The 20,843-nt window shown below is 38.6% G+C and overlaps 1 protein-coding gene across 1 annotated transcript in view; it reads left to right on the top strand.

Annotated features, from left to right (window-relative positions):
• tbp (TATA box binding protein) overlaps positions 1-20,405 on the top strand; it is a 32,085-nt gene extending 11,680 nt beyond the window's left edge. The window contains exons 4-8 of the mRNA XM_080191920.1: positions 7,351-7,438; positions 8,243-8,334; positions 11,817-11,984; positions 13,993-14,087; positions 17,342-20,405. Of these exons, the coding sequence (XP_080048046.1) occupies positions 7,351-7,438; positions 8,243-8,334; positions 11,817-11,984; positions 13,993-14,087; positions 17,342-17,421 (523 nt within the window). The 3' untranslated portion in view covers positions 17,422-20,405. The remainder of the gene's footprint in view (positions 1-7,350; positions 7,439-8,242; positions 8,335-11,816; positions 11,985-13,992; positions 14,088-17,341) is intronic.
• Positions 20,406-20,843: the final 438 nt, after the last annotated feature.

Here is a 20,843-nt window from a genome sequence, read left to right as displayed (position 1 = left end):
CTTCAGTCGCAATGCTGTGATCTTACCTAAAACAGCATAGGGTGACTAGCACCAGAATTTGCAAAATGTACTGAACTGTGGTTATCATGGGCCCATTGTAGGTAGTTTCATGCAGAACAACCAGAACTGTTCTTGGTTCTGTCTAAAATTGTAAGCACCAGAAATTGGAAGCAGAAAGCATTACTTGGTTTTGAATTTTTTAAATGGAGATCCTGCTGGTACAGATTCTTGGACACAGCTACTTTGGCATGATTAGAAAGTAAACTTCTAAAATTGTTTTTTTTCTATGCGTTTTGTTGACTTTAAGTTCCTTTTTATGATGAAATTAGATTCAATATTAACTTCCTAAAGGGAATCGTACATATGTATTGCGAAGAAAAATTGCAAATCTATAGGAATAGTGCAGAGGCTAATTGGCTAATTCAAAGGGTTGGCACTGAAGCAATGGATCAATGGACTATGTTGTACAATTCTGTCATGGTGACGAAATGTCTTTCATCAAAACTAACTTTTTGGATATCATTTAATTACTAAATTTGCAGAGAAATATTTTGTTCCTTTTAAATCATGGAAATTGCAGATCTTTGACATCCAGTGATCTTTGATTGAAAGGATGAGCAAAAGTAAAATTGGAGTGAGTGATGCACTAAAGTTGAGATTTGAAAATTGCTCCCTGAGGAATTCTTGCAATGGATTTTTTATAAAACTCTACGATGTTGGCATTACACTTCAACAGTGATCACAAGGATTTTAAAGCCTTGGCTCGTAAGGTCTATGCGCATTCTGGTTCTCCTTTTATGGTTGATTGAAGGTGTTAATATTTCAGCTTCAAAATCATTTGGCAAGGGTGCTTTGTTCTCTGCTTCCTTCCTGAGATTCATCAATTACATGTCACTGTTAATCAGAGCAACACAGTAATTTGCTTTTAGTTTGCCTCCTCCAATGTTTACAATTGCACTGTTCAACATTATTGGGGAATTGTTCAACATTATTGGGGAAACAGTCATGGACTCAGCCCTTGGCTTTCTTGAGGAAAATTGTCAGTGCCAGAATAAAACATTGATCTCTGGAGAATATGTGATTGGGTCAAGATACTCAGTCACATGTTAGATGTTACTGACACAAACCTGAGACTGGGTTGTTGTGATTGCCACCAGGATAGAGTAGGTAGCGGATGACATGGCTAATGATTTCCTTATTATAAACCATAACTAAAGCTTGTTAGTCACTTGCCCACTAACACAGCAGGGAGAATCTGACTACTGAGTGAAAGGAAAAGACTACTAAAGCAGTTGCTGAATCCTGTCAAGAGATGCTGCAAAATTGTATTGTGTTATAATTTGCAGTGAGCAGCAGAACTGGATTGTGTTTACCCAAAAAGGACAAGAAATAACATTTTTTTTTAATTGGTTGATGCCATGGTTGAGTTTAGTGCTATCAACAAACCTAGGAGACTCTTAAAGTCAAAAATGAACATTTGATTTCTGACCCAGCTGGTAGTGAGAGTTATATGGATAAATGAGTTTTTAGGGGGTGCTAAACTGGATTCTGCATTCAATTGTTTAGCTAATGCCTGTGCCTACTGCAGCACATGTGACTTTGAAAAACTGCATTAGATATAAGTGGTAAAGGGATGCAGTGCACTTTGACCAGTGACTGAAATTACCAACTTGCCTTGGAGTCACTTTCTGCACAGATCTATTTGAAGTATGTGTACTCAGTTTTTACCCAAAAGAAGAGTTATGGAATCATACAGGTTTGCAGCATGGAAACAGGCCCTTCGGCCCAACTGTCCATGCTGCCCTTTTTTTTAAACTCCTAAGCTAATCCCAATTGCCCATATTTGCCCCATATCCCTCTACACGCTTATCCTCGATATATATCCATCTTTAAAAGACAAAATTGTACCCGCCTCTACTACTACCTCTGGCAGCTTGTTCCAGAGACTCACCACCCTCTGTGTGAAGTAATTGCCCCTCTGTTCACTTTTGTATGTTTCCCCTTAAACCTATGCCCTCTAGTTTTAGATTACCCTACCTTTGGAAAAAGACATTGACTATCTGGCTGATCTGTGCCCCTCATTATTTTATAGACCTCTATAAGATCACCCCTCAGCCTCCTATGCTCCAGAGAAAAAGGTTCCAGTCTATCCAACCTCTCCTTATAACTCAAACCATCAAGACTGGTAGCATCCCAGTAAATCTTTTCTGCACTCTTTCTAGTTTAATAATATCTTTTCTGTAATAGGATGACCAGAACTGCACACAGTGTTCCAAGTGTGACCTTACCAATGTCTTGTACAACTTCAACAAGACTTACCGATTCCTGTATTCAGTGTTCTGTCCGATGAAACCAAGCATGCTGAATGCCTTCTTTACCACTCTGTCCACCTGTGACTCCACTTTCAAGGTGCTATGAACATGTACCCCTCGATCTCTTTGTTCTGTAAGTCTCCCCAGTGCCCTACCATTAACTGAATAAGCCCTGCCCTGCTTCAGTCTACCAAAATGCATCACCACGCATTTATCTAAATTAAACTTCATCTGCCATTCGTCAGCCCTCTGGCCCAATTGATCAAGATCCTATTACAATTGGAGATCATTTTCTTCACTGTCCACTTTGCAACCAATCTTGGTGTCATCTGCAAACTTACTAGCCATGCCTCCTCTGTTCTTGTTAATATAAGTGACAAGTAACAGGGACCCAGCGCTGATCCCTGAGGCACAATGCTGGTCACAGGCCTCCAGTTTGAAAAACAATCCTCTGCAAACATCCTCTGGCTTCTGTCAAGAAGTCAATTTTGTATCCATTTAGATACCTCACTCTGAATCCCATGAGATTTAACCTTATGCAACAACCTACCATGCAGTACCTTGTCAAAGGCCTTGCTAAGTCCATGTAGACATCAACTGCACTGTTCTCATCTACTTTCTTGGTTACCCCTTCAAAAAAACTCATGGTGATCCTAGTGAGCTTGAAAGCTACCAAATACATTTTCTGACATCAGTAGTTGTTGATATATTGTGGAAATCTGATGAACTGCATGTCTTTGGCTCTATTATCCGGATTATATATCCCTAGTTTTGTACAAAGATGGATACAGCAACTTCAAGTCTACATCTCGAAAGACGGGTGCAGCAAGAATGTCCAATGACTGCATCCTATTTGACATGCTTGGATGGTATAAGGGACGTCATAAATACTCAAATATTTCCTGAAGTATTATGGTGTTCTTTGCAGTTGGTAGCATCACCTAGAGATCTAACGTGCTCTTTTGCATTACATTGCATTGGATAATGAGCAAGCTGATGGTGTTTAATAGTTGTTATCTCAAAAGTGTGATATTATGGCTTTGTATAGCTTGAGTGAATTTAAAAACTACTGCTTGGATGTTGCAAGAGCATTTTTTCTAATTAATTCAAATTGCAAACACTATGAAATCCTAAATATTGCAAGAAGAGTGTGTATTGTGACCCTGAAAACTTCACGGGAGTTTCTCTGACCTCCAAACAGATCTTGGGGAAACCCCGAAGGTCAGAAGAACATTTGCGAAATTTCCAAGTGTATGGCGATAAAAGCCCTACCATGCACTGACGTTATTGTCTGAATTTAGATTATATAAGCATTGTAATGGACAGCTGTGGAAAGAAAAATTAAAAGTTTATTTATTAGTCACAAGTAAGGCTTACATTAATACTGCAATGAAGTTTCTGTGAAATTCCCCTGAGTATGAAAGCAGAAAATGCGGTTAAAAAATTAGCAGGTCTGGCAGTATCTGGGGAGAGAAAAAGGAAAGTCTTGGCATTGGCGTGTGATGAAGGTGACTAGGGGAATTTCACAGTAACTTCATTTCAGTGTTAATGTAAGCCTTACTTGTGACTAATAAATAAACTACTTTACTTGAAAGAGTTGCTGAACATAGCTTGCCATGGTGAAGTGTCAAATGGCACATGCTGTCCAGGAGTCGTTCCAACCCAACCACCAAAATATTGAATACTTTGATTTGGATTTTTCATTTAAGTGTGCCTGCAGACAACCTCTTAAAACATGAAAGGGGAGCACATGAAAATACTGAAGGAGCATGTCGTCAGATTCAGGTGGCATTTATGTGGCACCTGAATCAGGTCATACTGTGGAAAAACACATTCCCTTGTAGTCTACATGTACAAATGCCAAATTCTTGAGTCCATAACAGGCATAACTGATGACTGTGGCAAGAGGACTGAAGAGTACATCCCTAATCTTTGAAGTAAGGTAAAAGATGCAACAACAAAAACTGGGAAGATGTTTGTTGAAGCCCAAGAAGAAAATGCATCTGTGTTTCTGAAGAGCTGCTCCACACCGTACTCCTCTAACCTTCCAAAGATCGTCAAAAACTTGCCAATGTATACTATTAATATCCCAGTTTTGTTTGGAAAATGTGTTGAGAGAAGATCTGAAGGTACTATCAAATATAGAGTGGTTGAAGCTGGTGTGATCAGTGACACCAATATAGGGGCCAACCCTCACAAAAACTGCCTTTTGTCCATTTGGATACCTGCTTCCTCTAGCTTGGAATCTTTAGTTTTGTCAATGACAGATATTAACACAAGAAACAGAACGATTTGATTGAACAACCTAGAACTTCGAACATAGAAAAAAGATTTCCATGTTTCTATTTATTACTGAAATTTGTGAAACATTCAGACTTGATATTTGTGGTTTGCAACAACAATTATGATTTATCTTTTCTTGCTTTCTCTCACCTGTTCTGCTCTTCGCATCTTTTTTTCTTTTGTGTCTCTGGGTGAATCACTTGGTGATTGAATTGCTTGAAGGCAACCATATGCAGACACTTTTAGTATATACAGGACCATATTTTCTCATTTCTTGTTGCAGTTATTATTCCTGATGAATTTTCATGCAGGTTAAAGTAAATATACTGGTCTAAGTCTTTGGCAAGTAGCAAAAACTAAGCATTCAAATCATTCACATTTTTGAGCAGAAATCCCATTCATTGAATCAAACTATTTTCTTTATTAGATTAGCTCAGAGCAGCATTTAACTAAATACTTTAAATGAATCTTTCCTTACAGCCGTGCAGTATCCTAAGATGTGAAGTTTAAGGATTTAATTTTGTAAGGTGTGACATTTCCCTTTTGCTGAAACTGCACAAAGTGAAGAGATTGGTGGCATATTGCCATTATGTACTTGATATTTGAATTATTATTTCATAACCATTGAATCAAATGTGCATGTCAGTGATTAGCCCAATTCTGTAATAGCTGAGTTGATATTCAATTTTCAGAACTTACGTAACATTTGGTACAGGCCCATGTGTTTCACTGTAAACTCATAAGTACCATTTAATTTAATTTGATTTATTATTGTCACGTATTGGGATACAGTGAAAAGTATTGTTTCTTGCGTGCTATAGAGGCAAAGCATACCATTCATAGAGAAGGAAACGAGAGAGTGAAGAATGTGGTATTACAGTCATAGCTACGGTGTGGAGCAAGTTGTCGATGGTGATGAAATGAGCAGTGTCAATATTTTGTGCACTGTATGATGCTATTTTTAGTTGGATTATACTATGCTGAGATTATGCAGTTTGGTCAATGGGTGCTATATATAATTGTTGAAAAAATACTATGTCTAAAATTTGATTTCCAAAGTAAGTGCTTAAAAAAAGAAATATAATTTTAATTGCATAGTTCACAAAATATTAAATCTGAATTGTCTTTTGTAATACCTTCATTGAAGTGGAAACTTCTGCTTCTGCCAAAGCTCTGAGTTTGGGCCTTTTACTTTTGTCCAGAGCTGTTTTTAAATGAGATTGGATTGTATAATCTTATGCATTGTTCCTAATTTCCTAGGATGCATCAACTCTAGTCAGTTGGCTGTAGTGATGAACTATTTTCCTTTGCTTCCAAGATCTTTGTATAGTAGCTTTTTCAAATTTTCAAAAACTACATGGCAAATTGTAAAAGCTTTATAAAGTAAAATTTATTTGTGAAAAACAGGCTGTGTATGAAAAAATGTCGATTATACCTGTTGCATTATTCTTTAATCAATTTGGAGCAATGTATTAAGCTAAGGGAGATAGATATGCAAGATCCCTTTTTCATTTTAATATCAGTTCAATTTTTCAGGTTAAATTTTAAAGCCAACTATTCTGTTTTGGAAAAAAGTGAATCATCTGAATTGGATTCTAATACTTGTGAAACAGAGGTAGAAATAAGTGGACAAGAAGTCTCCTTTTCATTTTGTTTAGAAGAGTGATAGAGATATACAGCATGGAATGGGCCTTTTGGCCCAACTCATCCATGCCGACCAGGTTTCCTAAACTGAACTAGTCCCATTTTCCTCTAAACCTTTCCGATCCATGTACCTGTCCAAATGTCTTTAAGTGTTGTAATTGTACCCTCTGGCAGCTCATTCTATATATGCACCACCCTCTAAGGATTATCAGCAATGAGAATTATAAAAAATAATGCAAAGCTAGGCCATAAAGAAGGGATCCCAGATCATTTAAGCCAGTTCAACCCAAACTTGATTATCTATTGTGACCAATGTTTATCCGTCAACAAACATTTGATTTCACGTTATGAAAACTTGCTGTGCATAAATTGACTGCTGTGTTTCATGCATTTGCAACCAGATTAATACTTTATACGTAAAAGAAAAGTCCTTTACCAGGTATAAAGCATCTTGGGATGTCCTGAGACCATCATGAAAGGTGCTAAAGAAATGCACATCTTATCAATCACCCCTTCCATCGGTTCATTGGCTGCCTTTACAGAACAATTTATTCTCTTCTTTAACAAAAGTTGAGGATTTTGCTATAGCTTTCATGTCATGTTAGATTTTGGTTCTTTTTCCTAACTACCTTAGACTGTTTCAGCTGTTTAATTTTGGACTTAAACATATTAAACTGACATTTACTTTTAGACCTCTCACTCTTTCTCTTCTCCCTCCTCAAGAATTCAACTTGTTTGAGTTATTTTTCGTGCCAGTTTGTAACCATAAAAAGTTGAACTGTATTAAAATTAGCTTGGTGTGGGGATATGAGCTGCTATCGTGTTTTGTTTAACTGCTTATGTACTGCAATTGAACTGCATGTGATACAATCACCAACTAAAATTGGACAAGTTAATTTCTTCTGAATGTGAGATTGAGGAATTAGCCCATAATTACTTTTAGTATTGGTTTGCCTAGGCAACTTCAAATGTGAAATATACCGAAAAATGTTCACTCTTGAATATTAAATTAGTGCACTAATGAAAAATATTAATTTTGAAAGGACTGCAATGTTTTTATTAAATTAAATGGTTTATTTAATGGAACAATTTAAATACTTTTTGTATCTAGAAATATAGTGTCCACAGTCAATCTGGGTTGCAAACTGGACTTGAAGACAATAGCTCTTCGAGCAAGAAATGCTGAATATAATCCAAAGGTGGGTGTTTGTGTAAATGCATGTATGTGTATATGATTTAGCGAAGTGAAGTGTTGAATCTGCTTTCTCACATGAACTCAGCATTTAAAGAGGGAGATTTATAGTGTTATGGTGAGAAGAAAGAGAGGAGGAGGTGGTTTTTTTACATATTTTCCTTTCCCCAGTGTTCAAAGTGCTCTCCCTTATTGCAGTATTTTCCCCTCCTTTTCAATACAACAAAAGTTTGCAAAATTCATGTTTAATGACAGACACCAGATAGAGTAATTAAAGCTGTCAGCTTGAGAACATTAAACACAGTTCTTAGAGATGAAATTAGAGGCTATGATATCTGAAGAAAGTAGAATTCCAACAAAGAAAAGCTTGCACTAAAATGGGTCTGGAGTCTTGACCAATCCCTACTGCCGCAATGTTTTCCTTAAAATTGTGTACGTCACAATGACTACTGTTGGTGACTAGAACTATTTCCATTTCAATAACTCATTGATACATGTAGACTTCCTAAAATGGTTTGAGAGGGTAGGTGCTGAGCATATGCTTCCCTTGCCTGGAATCCTAGAACACAGGGTCATAATCTTAGAGTGTGAGATGAGAAATTTCTTCACTTGTGTTGTGACCAAAATATTTATTCCAGGAGCTGTGTGTGGTCGGTCAGTGCAAAGTCTGGCAGGTGCAGGAAGTGGTTACCTCAAGAGTTTACTGCATTGATTGTTGTCAGGCTATAGATTGCTTCCCTCTGTGCTGCTAGACCTTACAGTCCAGTAATACTTGGAATACTAAGAGAACCAGTACTTATCTCTGTTATAGCGTTTTGCTGCTGTCATCATGAGAATCCGGGAACCTCGTACAACTGCGCTTATTTTCAGCTCTGGGAAAATGGTGTGTACTGGCGCTAAGAGGTAAGGACAAATCACTTGATACTGTTCTTAACCAGCTTTAAAGTTCATGTTTGTTGATGCTATGCAAAGATAATCCTTAAGTGGATACTTTTGGCAACTCTAATCTTTTTCTCAAGAGGTAGCAACAACTATCAAAGAAACTAATGTTAAGTCTCAATAAAAATAATTCCCTTTGTACATGTTCCTCCTCCTGCGTAATTTTAGAAGGGGCAGCCACCCTTGTGTCAAAATGATCATTATGTATTTACAGTTAAGGCAAATGTTGCCTTAATGAAAAGAAAGATCATTTCTCCCGTTGATGGAAAGGGAAGATTTTTTTCTTGCAACCTATTTGATTTTTTGCTGTCATTAAGTAAACTTTATTTAATATTTAATTTAATATTAGAAAGGGATTGGAATGGTTGTTTCAAAACAGTTGTTTTTACAACCATTTAAGAGTTTGGGTAGTTCATTCTGAAAGGATTCCTTAATATGTTTCTGAAGAAGAATTTGGTTTAAAGATATTTGTGGGAATTAAAAGTACACTGTGGTTTGGCCCATTGCCCTTTTTGTCTATGCCCCTTCATTTTTTTCTGTTTAATTCCTTTTTAAATGCCACAACTGACTTTCTGATAGACACTTGTTCTGATGCATTTTCAATTCCAATACTCTATAGAATGCAAATATGCCCACTGTACATCAACTGTGCCTTGTGTTAAGAATTCATGTGGAGGTGTAATTATTTAATCATGCACAGTTTTCATATTTTGTGTAGCAAATGCAAGCGTGAGAATGTGTTATTAATGTTGGTAGTCCTAACTGCTTGAATTTGGCAAATACCACGAAACTCTGGACACTCGTATTATACCCCCACCATAGAAAGTAATCTATTAAAAGTGGATGTGCTGCAGGGGAACCTGGATCTGTTGTGTCCACTCCACTGTTGGCCTCCAAGTGTACAGGACGGTTTAAGATTAACTCATAGAATCATGATGTGGAGATGCCAGCATTGGACTGGGGTAGGCACAGTAAGCAGTCTCTCAACACCAGGTCAAAATCCAACAGTTTATTTGGTAACACAACCTTTCAGAGTGCTGCTCCTTCATCAGGTGAGTGGAGAGTTGTGTTCACAAACAGGGTATATACAGATACAGACTCAATTACAAGACAATGATTGGAATGCAAATCTTAACAAGGTAATCAAATCTTTACAGAAACAGACACTATGAGTGGAAACAGGGATAAACACAGATTAAAGAGGTATGAATTGTCCCAAACCAGGACAGTTAGTAAGATTTTGCAAGCCCAGGCAAATCGTGAGGGTTACCGGGAGTGTGATATGAACCCAAGATCCCAGTTGAGGCCGTCCTCCTCACGCATGCAGAACTTGGCTATGGTTTCTGCTTGGTGATTCTGCATTGTTGTGTGTCTTGAAGGTTGCCTTGGAAAATGCACATCCAAAGATCAGAAGCTGTATGCCCTTGAATGCTGCAGTGTTACCTGACAAGAAGGGAATACTGTGTTGCCTGGTGATTATCGAGCAGTATTCGTTCATCCATTGTCGTAGCATCTGCATGGTCTCGCTGATGTACCATGCCTCGGGGTATCCTTTCTTGCAGCTTATTAGGTAGACAATGTTGACCAAGTCGCATGAGTATGTACCATGTAACTAGCGGATGGTATTTTCATGTGCGATGATGACGTCCATGTCTATGATCTGGCACACCTTGCACAGAATGCTGTGGCAGGGTTGTGTGATGTCGTGGTCACTGTTCTCCTGAAGACTGGGTAGTTTGCTGCGAACAATGGTCTGTTTGAAGTTGCACGGTTGTTTGAAGGCAAGTAGTGGCGATGCGGGGATGGCCTTGGCGAGGTGTTTGCATTCATAAATGACATGTTGAAGGCTCTGAAGATGTCATAGCTTCTCTGCTCCAGGGAAGTACTGTATGACAAAGGGTATTCAGTCCACCGTGTCCCACGTTTGTCTTCTGAGGAGGTTGCTGTGGTTTTTGTTGTGGTGCGTTGGAACTGCTGATTGATGAGTTGAGTCCCATATCTTGTTCTTACGAGGGTGTCTTTCAGCGTCTGTAGATGTTTGTTGCGTTCCTCCTCATCTGAGCAGATTTTGTGTATACGGAGGGCTTGTCCATAGAGGATGGCTTCTTTAATGTGTTTAGGGTGGAAGCTGGAGAAGTGGATCATCATGAGGTTATCCGTGGGCTAATGGTGCAGTGAAGTGCTGAGGTGACCATCCTTAATGGAGATGCATGTGTCCAAGAATGCAACCAATTCTGGAGAGTAGTCCATGGTGAGACTGATGGTGGGATGGAACTTGTTGATGTCGTCATGTCATTTCAATGATTGTTCACCATGAGTCCAAAAGAAGAAAATGTCATTGATGTATCTAGTGTATAGTGTTGGTTGAAGGTCCTGTGCGATGAAGAGGTTTTGTTCGAAACTGTGCATGAAGATGTTGGCGTATTGAGGTGCGAATTTGGTCCCTATGGCTGTTCCGTGTGTCTGGGTGGAAAAACTGGTTGTTGAAATTGAAGACATTGAGGTACAGGATGAAGTGAGTGAGTTGTAGAATTGTGTCTGGAGATTGGCAGTTGTCAGTGTTGAGTACTGAGGCAGTTGCAGCAATGCCATTGTCGTAGGGGATGCTGGTGTAAAGTGCTGAGATGTCCATTTGATGAGGAGGGTTCCTGGTTCAACTGCTCCATGGGTATTGAGCTTCTGAATGAAGTCAGTAGTATCATGACAGAAGCTGGGGGTTCCTTGTACGATCGGTCTTAGAAACTCTACAGTGCATTTGACCCATCGAGTCTGCACAATCCCACCCAGGATCTGTCCCTGCAACCCCATATATTTACCCTGCTAATCCCCTGACACTAACGGACAATTTAACATGGCCAATTCACCTAACTCTAAAGTTCTATTTGAGAAATGTTTTAAGGTAATTTTGCTGTGCACAGATTGTTGAACAGTATATCTGCATGTGAGAACTGTGAATGACTGCAGAGGTGCCTTTCCCCAGATTACATGGGTTATAGAAGTGGGAATTTAATCGGCGTTAAAAATCAATTTTCCTTTTCCAATTTATAATTGCCAACAATAGTGTACATGAGAAATTATTGTTAATGGCTTTTCAGAGCATTACTTAGAATAAGGAGCTATGAGCATAGTAGTCAGTACATCAATTTAAAATGTCAAAAATACTCACCATGCCAGGCAGCATCTGTGGAGCAAAGTAGGGCTAATGTTTCAGATTGATGAAGCATCCTGATGAAAGATTTTTGATCTGAAGCACCTCTCTCTACTCTCATTTTCTGTGTTTATTTTTAAAGTATCTGAGGTTTTTGTTTTTTGACTTGATATTAGTGTCATCTAAACAAAACAACTATCTCCACGCCACAAAGTCAAGTTGTTCCTGATTGCTGCTGGCAGTGACGACAATAATCGTTTGCTCAATAATAAGCACTAACCCGTGTCTTCTGTTGCAGTGAAGAACAGTCACGATTGGCTGCAAGAAAATATGCCAGAGTTGTACAGAAATTGGGATTCCCAGCTAAGTTTCTGGATTTTAAGATTCAGAACATGGTGGGCAGTTGCGATGTGAAATTTCCCATTCGGCTAGAGGGTCTGGTGCTCACTCACCAGCAATTTAGCAGGTAAAAACCATTGACAGAAGTGCCAGGAATCCTATTTGTATTCAGAGAATAAAAATTAAAACTAATAGTCATGTTTTCATGAACTACTTTGTGATGAAAGGAAACTTCCAAATGCAAAGATACAGGGATCACGATGACAATAAATTGATATTTAATCTTCATTGTGGGTTGGCACACCACCCCCCCTTTGATTCAGGATGGGTTCAAGCCCCACTCCACAGACCTAAGCACACAATCTAGACTGGCATTCCCTATGCAGTAATGCAATCATCCCTCAATTTTAACATGTGTTGTGTTCACAGATTTTTTCCCCTCTGACACTGTCGCCAACTTGCTCAAAAACAGAAAATGCTGAAAAATCCAATCAGATCTGACAGCACCTGTGGAAAGGAAATGGAGCTTTACCATTTCTGTTAATTCTGCATTCTATTTCTTACTAGAATTAAATGTGTGCTCTAAGTCATCGCATTGTGCTCATTTTGAACTGAAGTGCATTTCTTTCTTACAACACTTTTAGCATTGAAGATGCATTAACATGTCATTGTTGCAGTGTGCAGAATATTTAAAATAAATAAGAATTTAAAGTTTTATATTCTGGTGTTAGCCGAGAATGAATACACCCAATTGATTAGACCAAGGGAAGTGTACACATGTCCTTTTAGCCTTTTCTGCTATTGTGCTTAATATGTATTTGGGATTAACATAACAATTTGTAGATATTGTGTGTCTTTGTGTGTTCTATAGCCTGCCATGTAACTCTAGTTGCCTGGGCATTATAGCATAGTAGTTATGTCACTGGACTAATTCAGAGGCCTCTACAAACAGTCCAATCAATACAAGTTAAATCACACCAAGGCATTTTTTTAAACAAAAAGCATTCTGACAAAAGATTTTCCTTTTTATAAAGTCAGAATATTATCAATATCCAACTGGTCCACTAACTTTTTTCAGGGAAGGAAACCAGACATCCTTACCCATTGTGTCTCCAGGCCCACACTGGTTGACTCTTAACTGACGCTCAGTTGTGTCAGACTGCTACAGCAGTTCAAAAAGGTGGCCGATCACCATTTTCTCAGCATAGATAATAAATATTTGCCTTGATGGTGCTGCTGTCACGATGAGAGTGAACTTTAAAATATTTGCAGCAAGTGGCTGAATCTTTAACATAGTTATCAGGTCAGTAATGAAGTAAGTTAAACTAAGCAGCAATGCACTACACAATGTGTTGGGAATTAAAGACAAATTAAAATTTTAAAGAAATCTGATTAACTTCATTAAGGTATGTTTCCCCCTATTGATTCATTGTTTTAAAAAGGTCAGTAGGTGCCTTAAATGGGTTTTGTTATTGCTGAGCTGCTAAGTAGCTGTTAACCAGGGTTATTTTAAGCAGCATATCTTTTCTTGATGACTAGAGTGGGGCCTGCATCTGTTAATCTGGAGCAGACCCTTGTTTCTGGCCAATCCATATTTCATAGCTTGCAATGCATCCTGTGACTTAGTCCTCCTATTCCTCTGCTTGGAGATTGCAGCATCAATTGCTAATGCTCGTACAGTGTGGTTCAGTTATAGTGGATTGGCTCTCGCCCTTTTATAAACTGAGACTTGATGGTAGCTATCAAATTGTCTAGGAGGTTAACCCTGCAGTCAAGAAAATATGAATATCTTTGACTCTAGGTTAGATCACTCTCAACAAATGTATAGCAGATGTAAAAAGTTGCCTCTTGTGTCCCAACCTCATAGCACCATCTACTGGTCCATCCTTTGACCTATATAGTATTATTCATTTTTATTCAACTGTGTGTGCAATCAGGAATGCAAATTTGTGACCTTTACAGCCTTGCATCTATTCTACCCCCACTCTGGAATGAAAGGAAACTAGGATCTGCGAGATAAATATAATTTTAAAAATCCACCCATGTATATTGAGCTAATAATCTGTTTGATCAGTAATATGCCACAGTAAGTTCTAATTGTATTGTATGGTTAATTATCAACCTTTTCATTGTAGTTATGAGCCTGAACTGTTTCCTGGATTAATTTACCGAATGATCAAACCGAGAATTGTACTACTAATATTTGTGTCTGGAAAAGTTGTATTAACGGGTAAGTTGCATCACTTGTTTGCCTTATTTGGATGGTTTTCATAACTGACTGCTGACTTTGCATGCTTCTTTCTCCCCTTTACATTAACTTCACATAGCTCATGACATGAACTTGACAATGGGAGAAATGGATATTTAGTTTTTACATAAAATATAGGGATTATATGGAAATGTTGAATAGGGCTGCATGATATTTTTCAAGTCTTCGGACTGAACAGATGGACCAGAATCGTCCCTTCTAGTCCTGTAAATTCTCATGACAAACCAGATTGTTCACTTTTTCAGAATACTGCGTTGATTCAAATTAAATGCCTTATTTCTATTTCCTAATAACTTTATTTTCCTTTTTTGATCCATTTTTTAATAGAAGGAAAATGCCAGTAATGGCTGGTGGAATCCTCTTTGCATTTGTGTTTAGTTTTGCATATCTCACAATAATGGCTAATTCGGTCCATTTTTACATCCATCTAGGCATCCAGTTGTTTGAGATTCCCACCATTTACATTTCCTGGATATCTATTCTTTTTGTTGATGATGCAATGTGAACGTTCTTAATTGCATCTAAATGTTATGGTTGATTTATTTGAACCATTGTCCTCTGCTCAGAACTTAAAGCGATCTTCCAGGTTCACTTTTTACATTTCCTTGACTATCTTGCACAATTCCAAGATCAATTTTTTTCCTTTCCAGGTTTCACCAATCCTCCTTCATAGTTCAGGCCTTATTGACTGAGGAGTCCATCTAGTGGCTCAACTCTGCTGTACTAGTGATTAAGTCTTGATAACTTGGGTTAGGATCTTTGGTAATTCTGCATGCTGTTGCCTTTGTCCATTGCTCTGTATGGTTTGATAATGATCAATTTCTCATCTTTTCGCTTTTTCTTCCTCACTGTTTCTCTCACTTTCATCTTTTCTCCAATGATGAGTTCAGCTGTGCAATTGAACAGAGTCCTCACCCAGTTGCACTCATATAATCACCTGACTGCGATAACCACCCAAGTCTGAGCAAGGCTTAGACAGTTCTTCAATGTTTGATACAGCCCCTAGTCATTGTCCTGCCTTAACCTATGTCAAGGATTTGTTCTGATACAAACAAACTCCTGTTGTGTGTGGAAATGTCATTGTGCGTGGAACTGTTATGATACTATCCTTGTATTTAGCATAAATAAAATGTTGCTGAAGCAAAATGGTGCCGTTCTAAAAGAGTCCATCTTTTCATATCTCGCCCTTTAGTAGTCAGCTATGCAGCTTTCTCTGAACTCCCTCCAATAATTGTGTATATTTCTCGTAGTGAGCACTGCTTAAATATGACTTCAACATTGACGCCTTTAACTTCAATGTCCTTGCCTTTTAAATTTCTCATTTTTATTTGATTGGATGTGAGGCCTTGACCAATAAGTTCAATAATCCATCCACAAAAGTCCACCATCTTTCCTGCCCTGTTCTCTAGCATTCTGTGTTCTAATGAGGGTGGCACAGGGGTTAGCACTGCTGTTTCACAGTGCCAGGGACCTGGGTTCAATTCCCAGCTTGGGTCACTGTCTGTGTGGAGCCTGCACATTCTCTCTATCAGTGTGGGTTTCTCCTGGATGCTCCAGTTTCCTCCCACAGTCCAAAAGATGTGCTGGTTAGGTGCATTGGCCATGTTAAATTCTCCCTCAGTGTACCCAAATAGGTGCCAGAGTGTGGCGATGAGGGGTTTTTCACAGTAATTTAGTTGCAGTGTTAATGTAAGCCTAATTGGGACACTAATAAACTTAAAAAAAACTTAACCTCAGCTAATCTCATGCCTTTACATCGATCTGCGTGGAATTTCATAGAATCCTGCAGTACAGAAGGATGCCATTCGGCCCATCAAACCTGCACTGACAACAATCCCACCCAGGCCCTATCCCTGTAACCCCACATATTTACACTACTAATCCCTCTGACACTATGGAGCAATTTAACAAGGCCAATCAATGTAACTTGTACATCTCTGGACTGTGGGAGGAAATTGGAAACCCATGCAGACACAGGAGAATGTGCAAACTCTACATAGTCACCCAAACTGGGAATAGAACCTGGGTCCCTGGCACTGGGAGAATCTGATCTGTGTAGAATTTGTTTGTCACCTCTGCCCATTGATTGAGCTTTTAGATTAATGTAGATTCATTAGCATCTGCATTTTTAGACATTTTCGTCAAATTCCTGTTCACTAATTATGTAACAGACATGTCACACCTTGCTGTGCAACAATTAAAGCCTAAAATAATGAGACAGTGTTTCAGTTCTTTGGTTTCTTGATTAGAAATCTTAAAATACCTGAACTATCTTTCCAGAATGAGAAAAGGCATTTCTACAAAAATGTGTAACTTTCACAAAATATTTCTTTGCATTTCCAATTGTGACGTTTTAAGTTGTCACTAGTACCTAAGAACCAGCATGATGGCACAGTGGTTAGCACTGCTGCCTCATAGCCCCAGGGACCCTGGTTCGATTCCTGGCTTGGTTCACTGTCTGTGCGGAGTCTGCACGTTCTCCCTGTGTCTGCGTGGATTTCCACTGGGTGCTCCAGTTTCCTCCCACAGTCCAAAAGATGTACTGGTTAGTTACATCAGCCATGCTAAATTCTACTTCAGTGTACCTGAATGGATTGTGGTGACTGGGAGATTTTCACAGTAACTCCATTTCAGTGTTAATGTAAGCCTACTTGTGACTCTCATAAAATAAATTTAAACTGTTGACAAATTGAAACTAATAGAAATTTTATTCATCCCATTTTTGTTTTGAATATTTTCTAATGCCTGAATTCCATTGTACTTTTAATTTTTTAATGTTAAACTTAGATTTCAATTTCACTAAGGCTGACTTACTGCATATAATGACTTTGAATAATTTGAGGATGTGTTTTGATCACTAACCTATTATTGTTCTTATGCTCCATCATGAAGGTAATGAAAACATTTCAGCTCTGAAGCTAATTATTTGTAATCTAATTAGTTCAGATTTCAACATCCTACTGGATTGAATAGTGTAAAACAAACAGAGAATCTGGCCATTTGTCCAAACTGGTCCTCTATTTACACAAGGTGCCTCCCATTCTATGTCACCTAACCCTATCAGCATAACTTTCTATTGCATTCTCCTTCATATGTTTATCCGGCTTCCCCTTAAATGTATCAATGCTACTCACCTCAGCTGTGTTTATTTTTGTTCACAAACTGAAAAACCTCTTTCCAGTTGTCCCAATTGATATATAATTTGTATTTTGAAGGTGCAAAAGTTCGTGCAGAGATCTACGAAGCATTTGAAAACATCTATCCAATTTTGAAAGGTTTCAGGAAGACGACATAACTTTGTTCTCAAAGACTTCCGACTCTGAAGGACCATTTCACTTGCCTGCTGCCTTGTATAGCCTGTATAGTTGAACGCAGTTTTCTGCTGGTGTTCCAAAGCAACATTTACATAGGGTGATTCAAATTTTATTATATGCAATGATTTAGGAGTAAAATAATTACTTCTTAACCGTTCTGACCACCCTATGAGAGTAGTTTTTGAAAATCATTGTCAGAAACTTGAGTTGTCTTTTACTTGGGATTTTATCAACCAATGGAACATTTTGTTTTGCATGTTATTTATATTGAACTTTTTATAAGATGTAAGCCATGTAAATGTATCTCTGTTAATGTATTTTCAAGCTCAATTTTTTAATTCAACCTTATTTGAAAATATCTTGCTTTTTAAAGCACGATCAAAGACTTGTTCCCCAAATTGGCAGCTGATTTGCAACTGCAATTTTTACATTAAATTTTTTTCCATTCAAGACAAAATATATTTGTCATGATTATTAATGGCAAGGTTGTGCAGACAGCTGAATATCTAACTTTTGATGCTGGTTTCCTTGTAACTGAGTAGAATTTCATGAAACTTGCTGATTGGTTATGATTTCGGGTTTGAGGGGATAAGTGATCTACCCTGTTCCTACATAACTAAAATTCCCATTTTTTTATCAATGTCGATGGGTTCAATCCCTGCTTCTGATATAAATGCAAGTTCTTTTTATATAGTGATTTTTTTGAGCACCATGTTTTAATTGCTCCTGAAGTACCATGCTTCAAATTTTGTAAATTTGTTAACACATTCCGATTGCTTTCTATCCATGTATCTCTGGAGTGTTCAGATTTTTTGGGAAGTCCCAAAATGCTTCTCAGCTTTTTTTTTGAAGTGTAGTTGCTGGCACAATGTAGGCAAATGTGGCAGCCAATTTGTGCGTAGCATGAGTTCTCCAACAGCAAGAAATTAATGATGTGAAAGTCTATTTTGGTCATATTGATTGAAGGATTAAATGACTTGACACTGAACAGAAGTCCCCTGCTCTACAAGTTGTACCACAAAATCCACTGGCGAGGTGGGGGGGAGTCATGTCTGGCTTGCTATCCTTTCTAAAGAGGTGACAATGTAGTCCTCCCTCAGTTCTGCACTGGAAATGTCAGATTATGTGCTGAAATCCTGTTGTCTTGAAGCTCCAACTTTCAGACCGAGCTAAGAGTGTTCAGTGCTACGGAATAAATGGTTTTCTTTTAATGTATTGGTTTTAAATACTTTTAAGAAGTAGCTGTTCTTCCTTTTTAGAAAAAGGAAATCTGTTTACCGTTCTAGAAATACAACTGGAAAGGAAAGCCTGTAATGATCAGGTAGAGAGCAGCTGGTCTGTTGTGCTTTTTCTATACTTATATGGTGTAATGTTTCATACTGTTACCTGTATACTTTCCTAGCATAGTAAGAAGTCTCACAACACCAGGTTAAAGTCCAACCTGTTTATTTGCTTTCAGAAACGGTGTTCCTTCATCAGGTGTGTGGAAGATTCTGATTAGAGAAGAGCATATAAAGTCTCACACAATTTACAGAATACTGATTAGAATGCGAGTCTTTACAGCTAACCTGCTATTCAAGTCTAAAAGATGCAGACAACGTGAGTGGAGATAGCATTAGCATAGGTTAAAGAGATATGTATTGTCCCCAGACAGGATAGTAAGTGAGAGTTTACAAGCCTAGGCAAGTCATGGGGGGTACAGATAGTGCGACATGAATCCCAGATCCTGGTTGAGGCTGTCCTCATGTGTACGGAACTTGGCTATCAGTTTCTGCTCAGTGACTGCGCTGTCATGTGTTGTGAAGGCCACCTTGGAGAACACTTACCCGAAGATCAGAGACTGAATGCCCGTGACTGCTGAAGTGTTCGCCAACAGGAAGGGAACAGTCTTGCCTGGTGATGAATCTGTCCACGGGTATCCCCCAACTCCACCTCTTTCACTATCCACTTACCTTAAACACTTACCTTCTCCCTGGCTGGTCACAGTGCTGGATCGTTAAACTTGCCTGGTTTATGACAGCTAATGCCTTTTAAAAAGGAGTGTGATTTACCCAACTTTGAATTGAGTTGACCTCAACTGGAGGCCTTAGAACCTGGTGCACTACACAGATCTCTCCTGGCCTGGGTCAAGTCAGGCAAGATGGGTGAGACTCCATTTTAAGGTAAGAAACTAGATATAATGTGACAATCCGACTCGCTTGCCACTCCAGAAGGTACAGGTGATGATTGATGTTTTATTGGAAACACACACTGCTGCCTTCCTGCAGTATTTCATTGTGTAGAAAGTGGACAAACGAGTCAATCATAGAATATTTTGAACTGAAATAGAAACGTGAAACTTGTTAGTCTAAACTTTAATGACTTCTGTTTAGAGCCAAGGTTATAAGAAAATCCATTACAACATTATGTGCTTCCTTTCAGAAAATTATTTTAGGTATTATTTGTTGCTCGTCCCTAGAATTCGTGTGGGTGACTAGGCCATTTCAGAGGTCAGTTAAGATTCAGTCATAATGTGGCAGACCAGGTAAGGGTGGTGGATTTCCTTTCCGAAAAAGATTTAGTGAACCAGTTGCAATTTTTTTACAACAATCTGATAGCTTTATTGTCACTTTCTGATCATGGATCTCATGTCGGATTTTGAATTTGAATCCTCTACACTAGTAGTCTCTCAATTCTTTGTTCTTTGAATTATTATCCTTTGTCTGGCTAGCCAGATGTGCAGTTTCATTTCTTCATCGGAATTTATAGACAACCGGAATTATCATTGCTTTAACATTGCTGTAAGATATTCTGCTGTTCTTGTGACTGCATGGCAAAGTTGAGAATACATGATAAAGCTCAAAAGAAAGACAGCATCTGTCATAACCTTTGGAACTTCCAAAGCACACTTCAGTGAAACGCTTATGAAGTGTAGTCACTAATGTGAGCAGCCAATTTACATACAATAAAATTCCACTAACACCAACATTGGCTAGAGAATCTGATTTTTAGTGATCATAGAATAGCATCCCTACCGTACAGAAGGAAGCCATTCAGCCCATCAAGTCTGCACCCACCCAGGTCCTATTCCTTTGGTCCCACACGTTTGCCCTGCTAATCCTCCGACATAGCCAATTTAGCATAGCCAATCAACCTAACCTGCACATCTTTGGACTGTGGGAAGAAACTGGAGCACCCAGAGGAAGAAAGTGCAAACTCCATGCAGACAGTGACCCAAGGCTGGAATTGAACCTCGGTCCCTGGCACTGAGGCAGAAGTGCTAACCACTGTGCTGCCCCTTGATGTTGGTGCTGGCCATGATGTTGATTAAGTGATACGTATTGGCTAAGACAATGGAGAGAATGTACTTCCTTAAAATAGTGCTTTGGGATCTTTTACATGCACTTTTTACCTCCAATGCTTC

This window comes from Carcharhinus amblyrhynchos, chromosome 7, assembly GCF_965287045.1.
Source record: "Carcharhinus amblyrhynchos chromosome 7, sCarAmb.v2.hapA, whole genome shotgun sequence".
NCBI lineage: Eukaryota > Metazoa > Chordata > Chondrichthyes > Carcharhiniformes > Carcharhinidae > Carcharhinus > Carcharhinus amblyrhynchos.
Note: the sequence above shows the minus strand (reverse complement) of the source record. Positions and strands in the feature narration are given on the sequence as shown.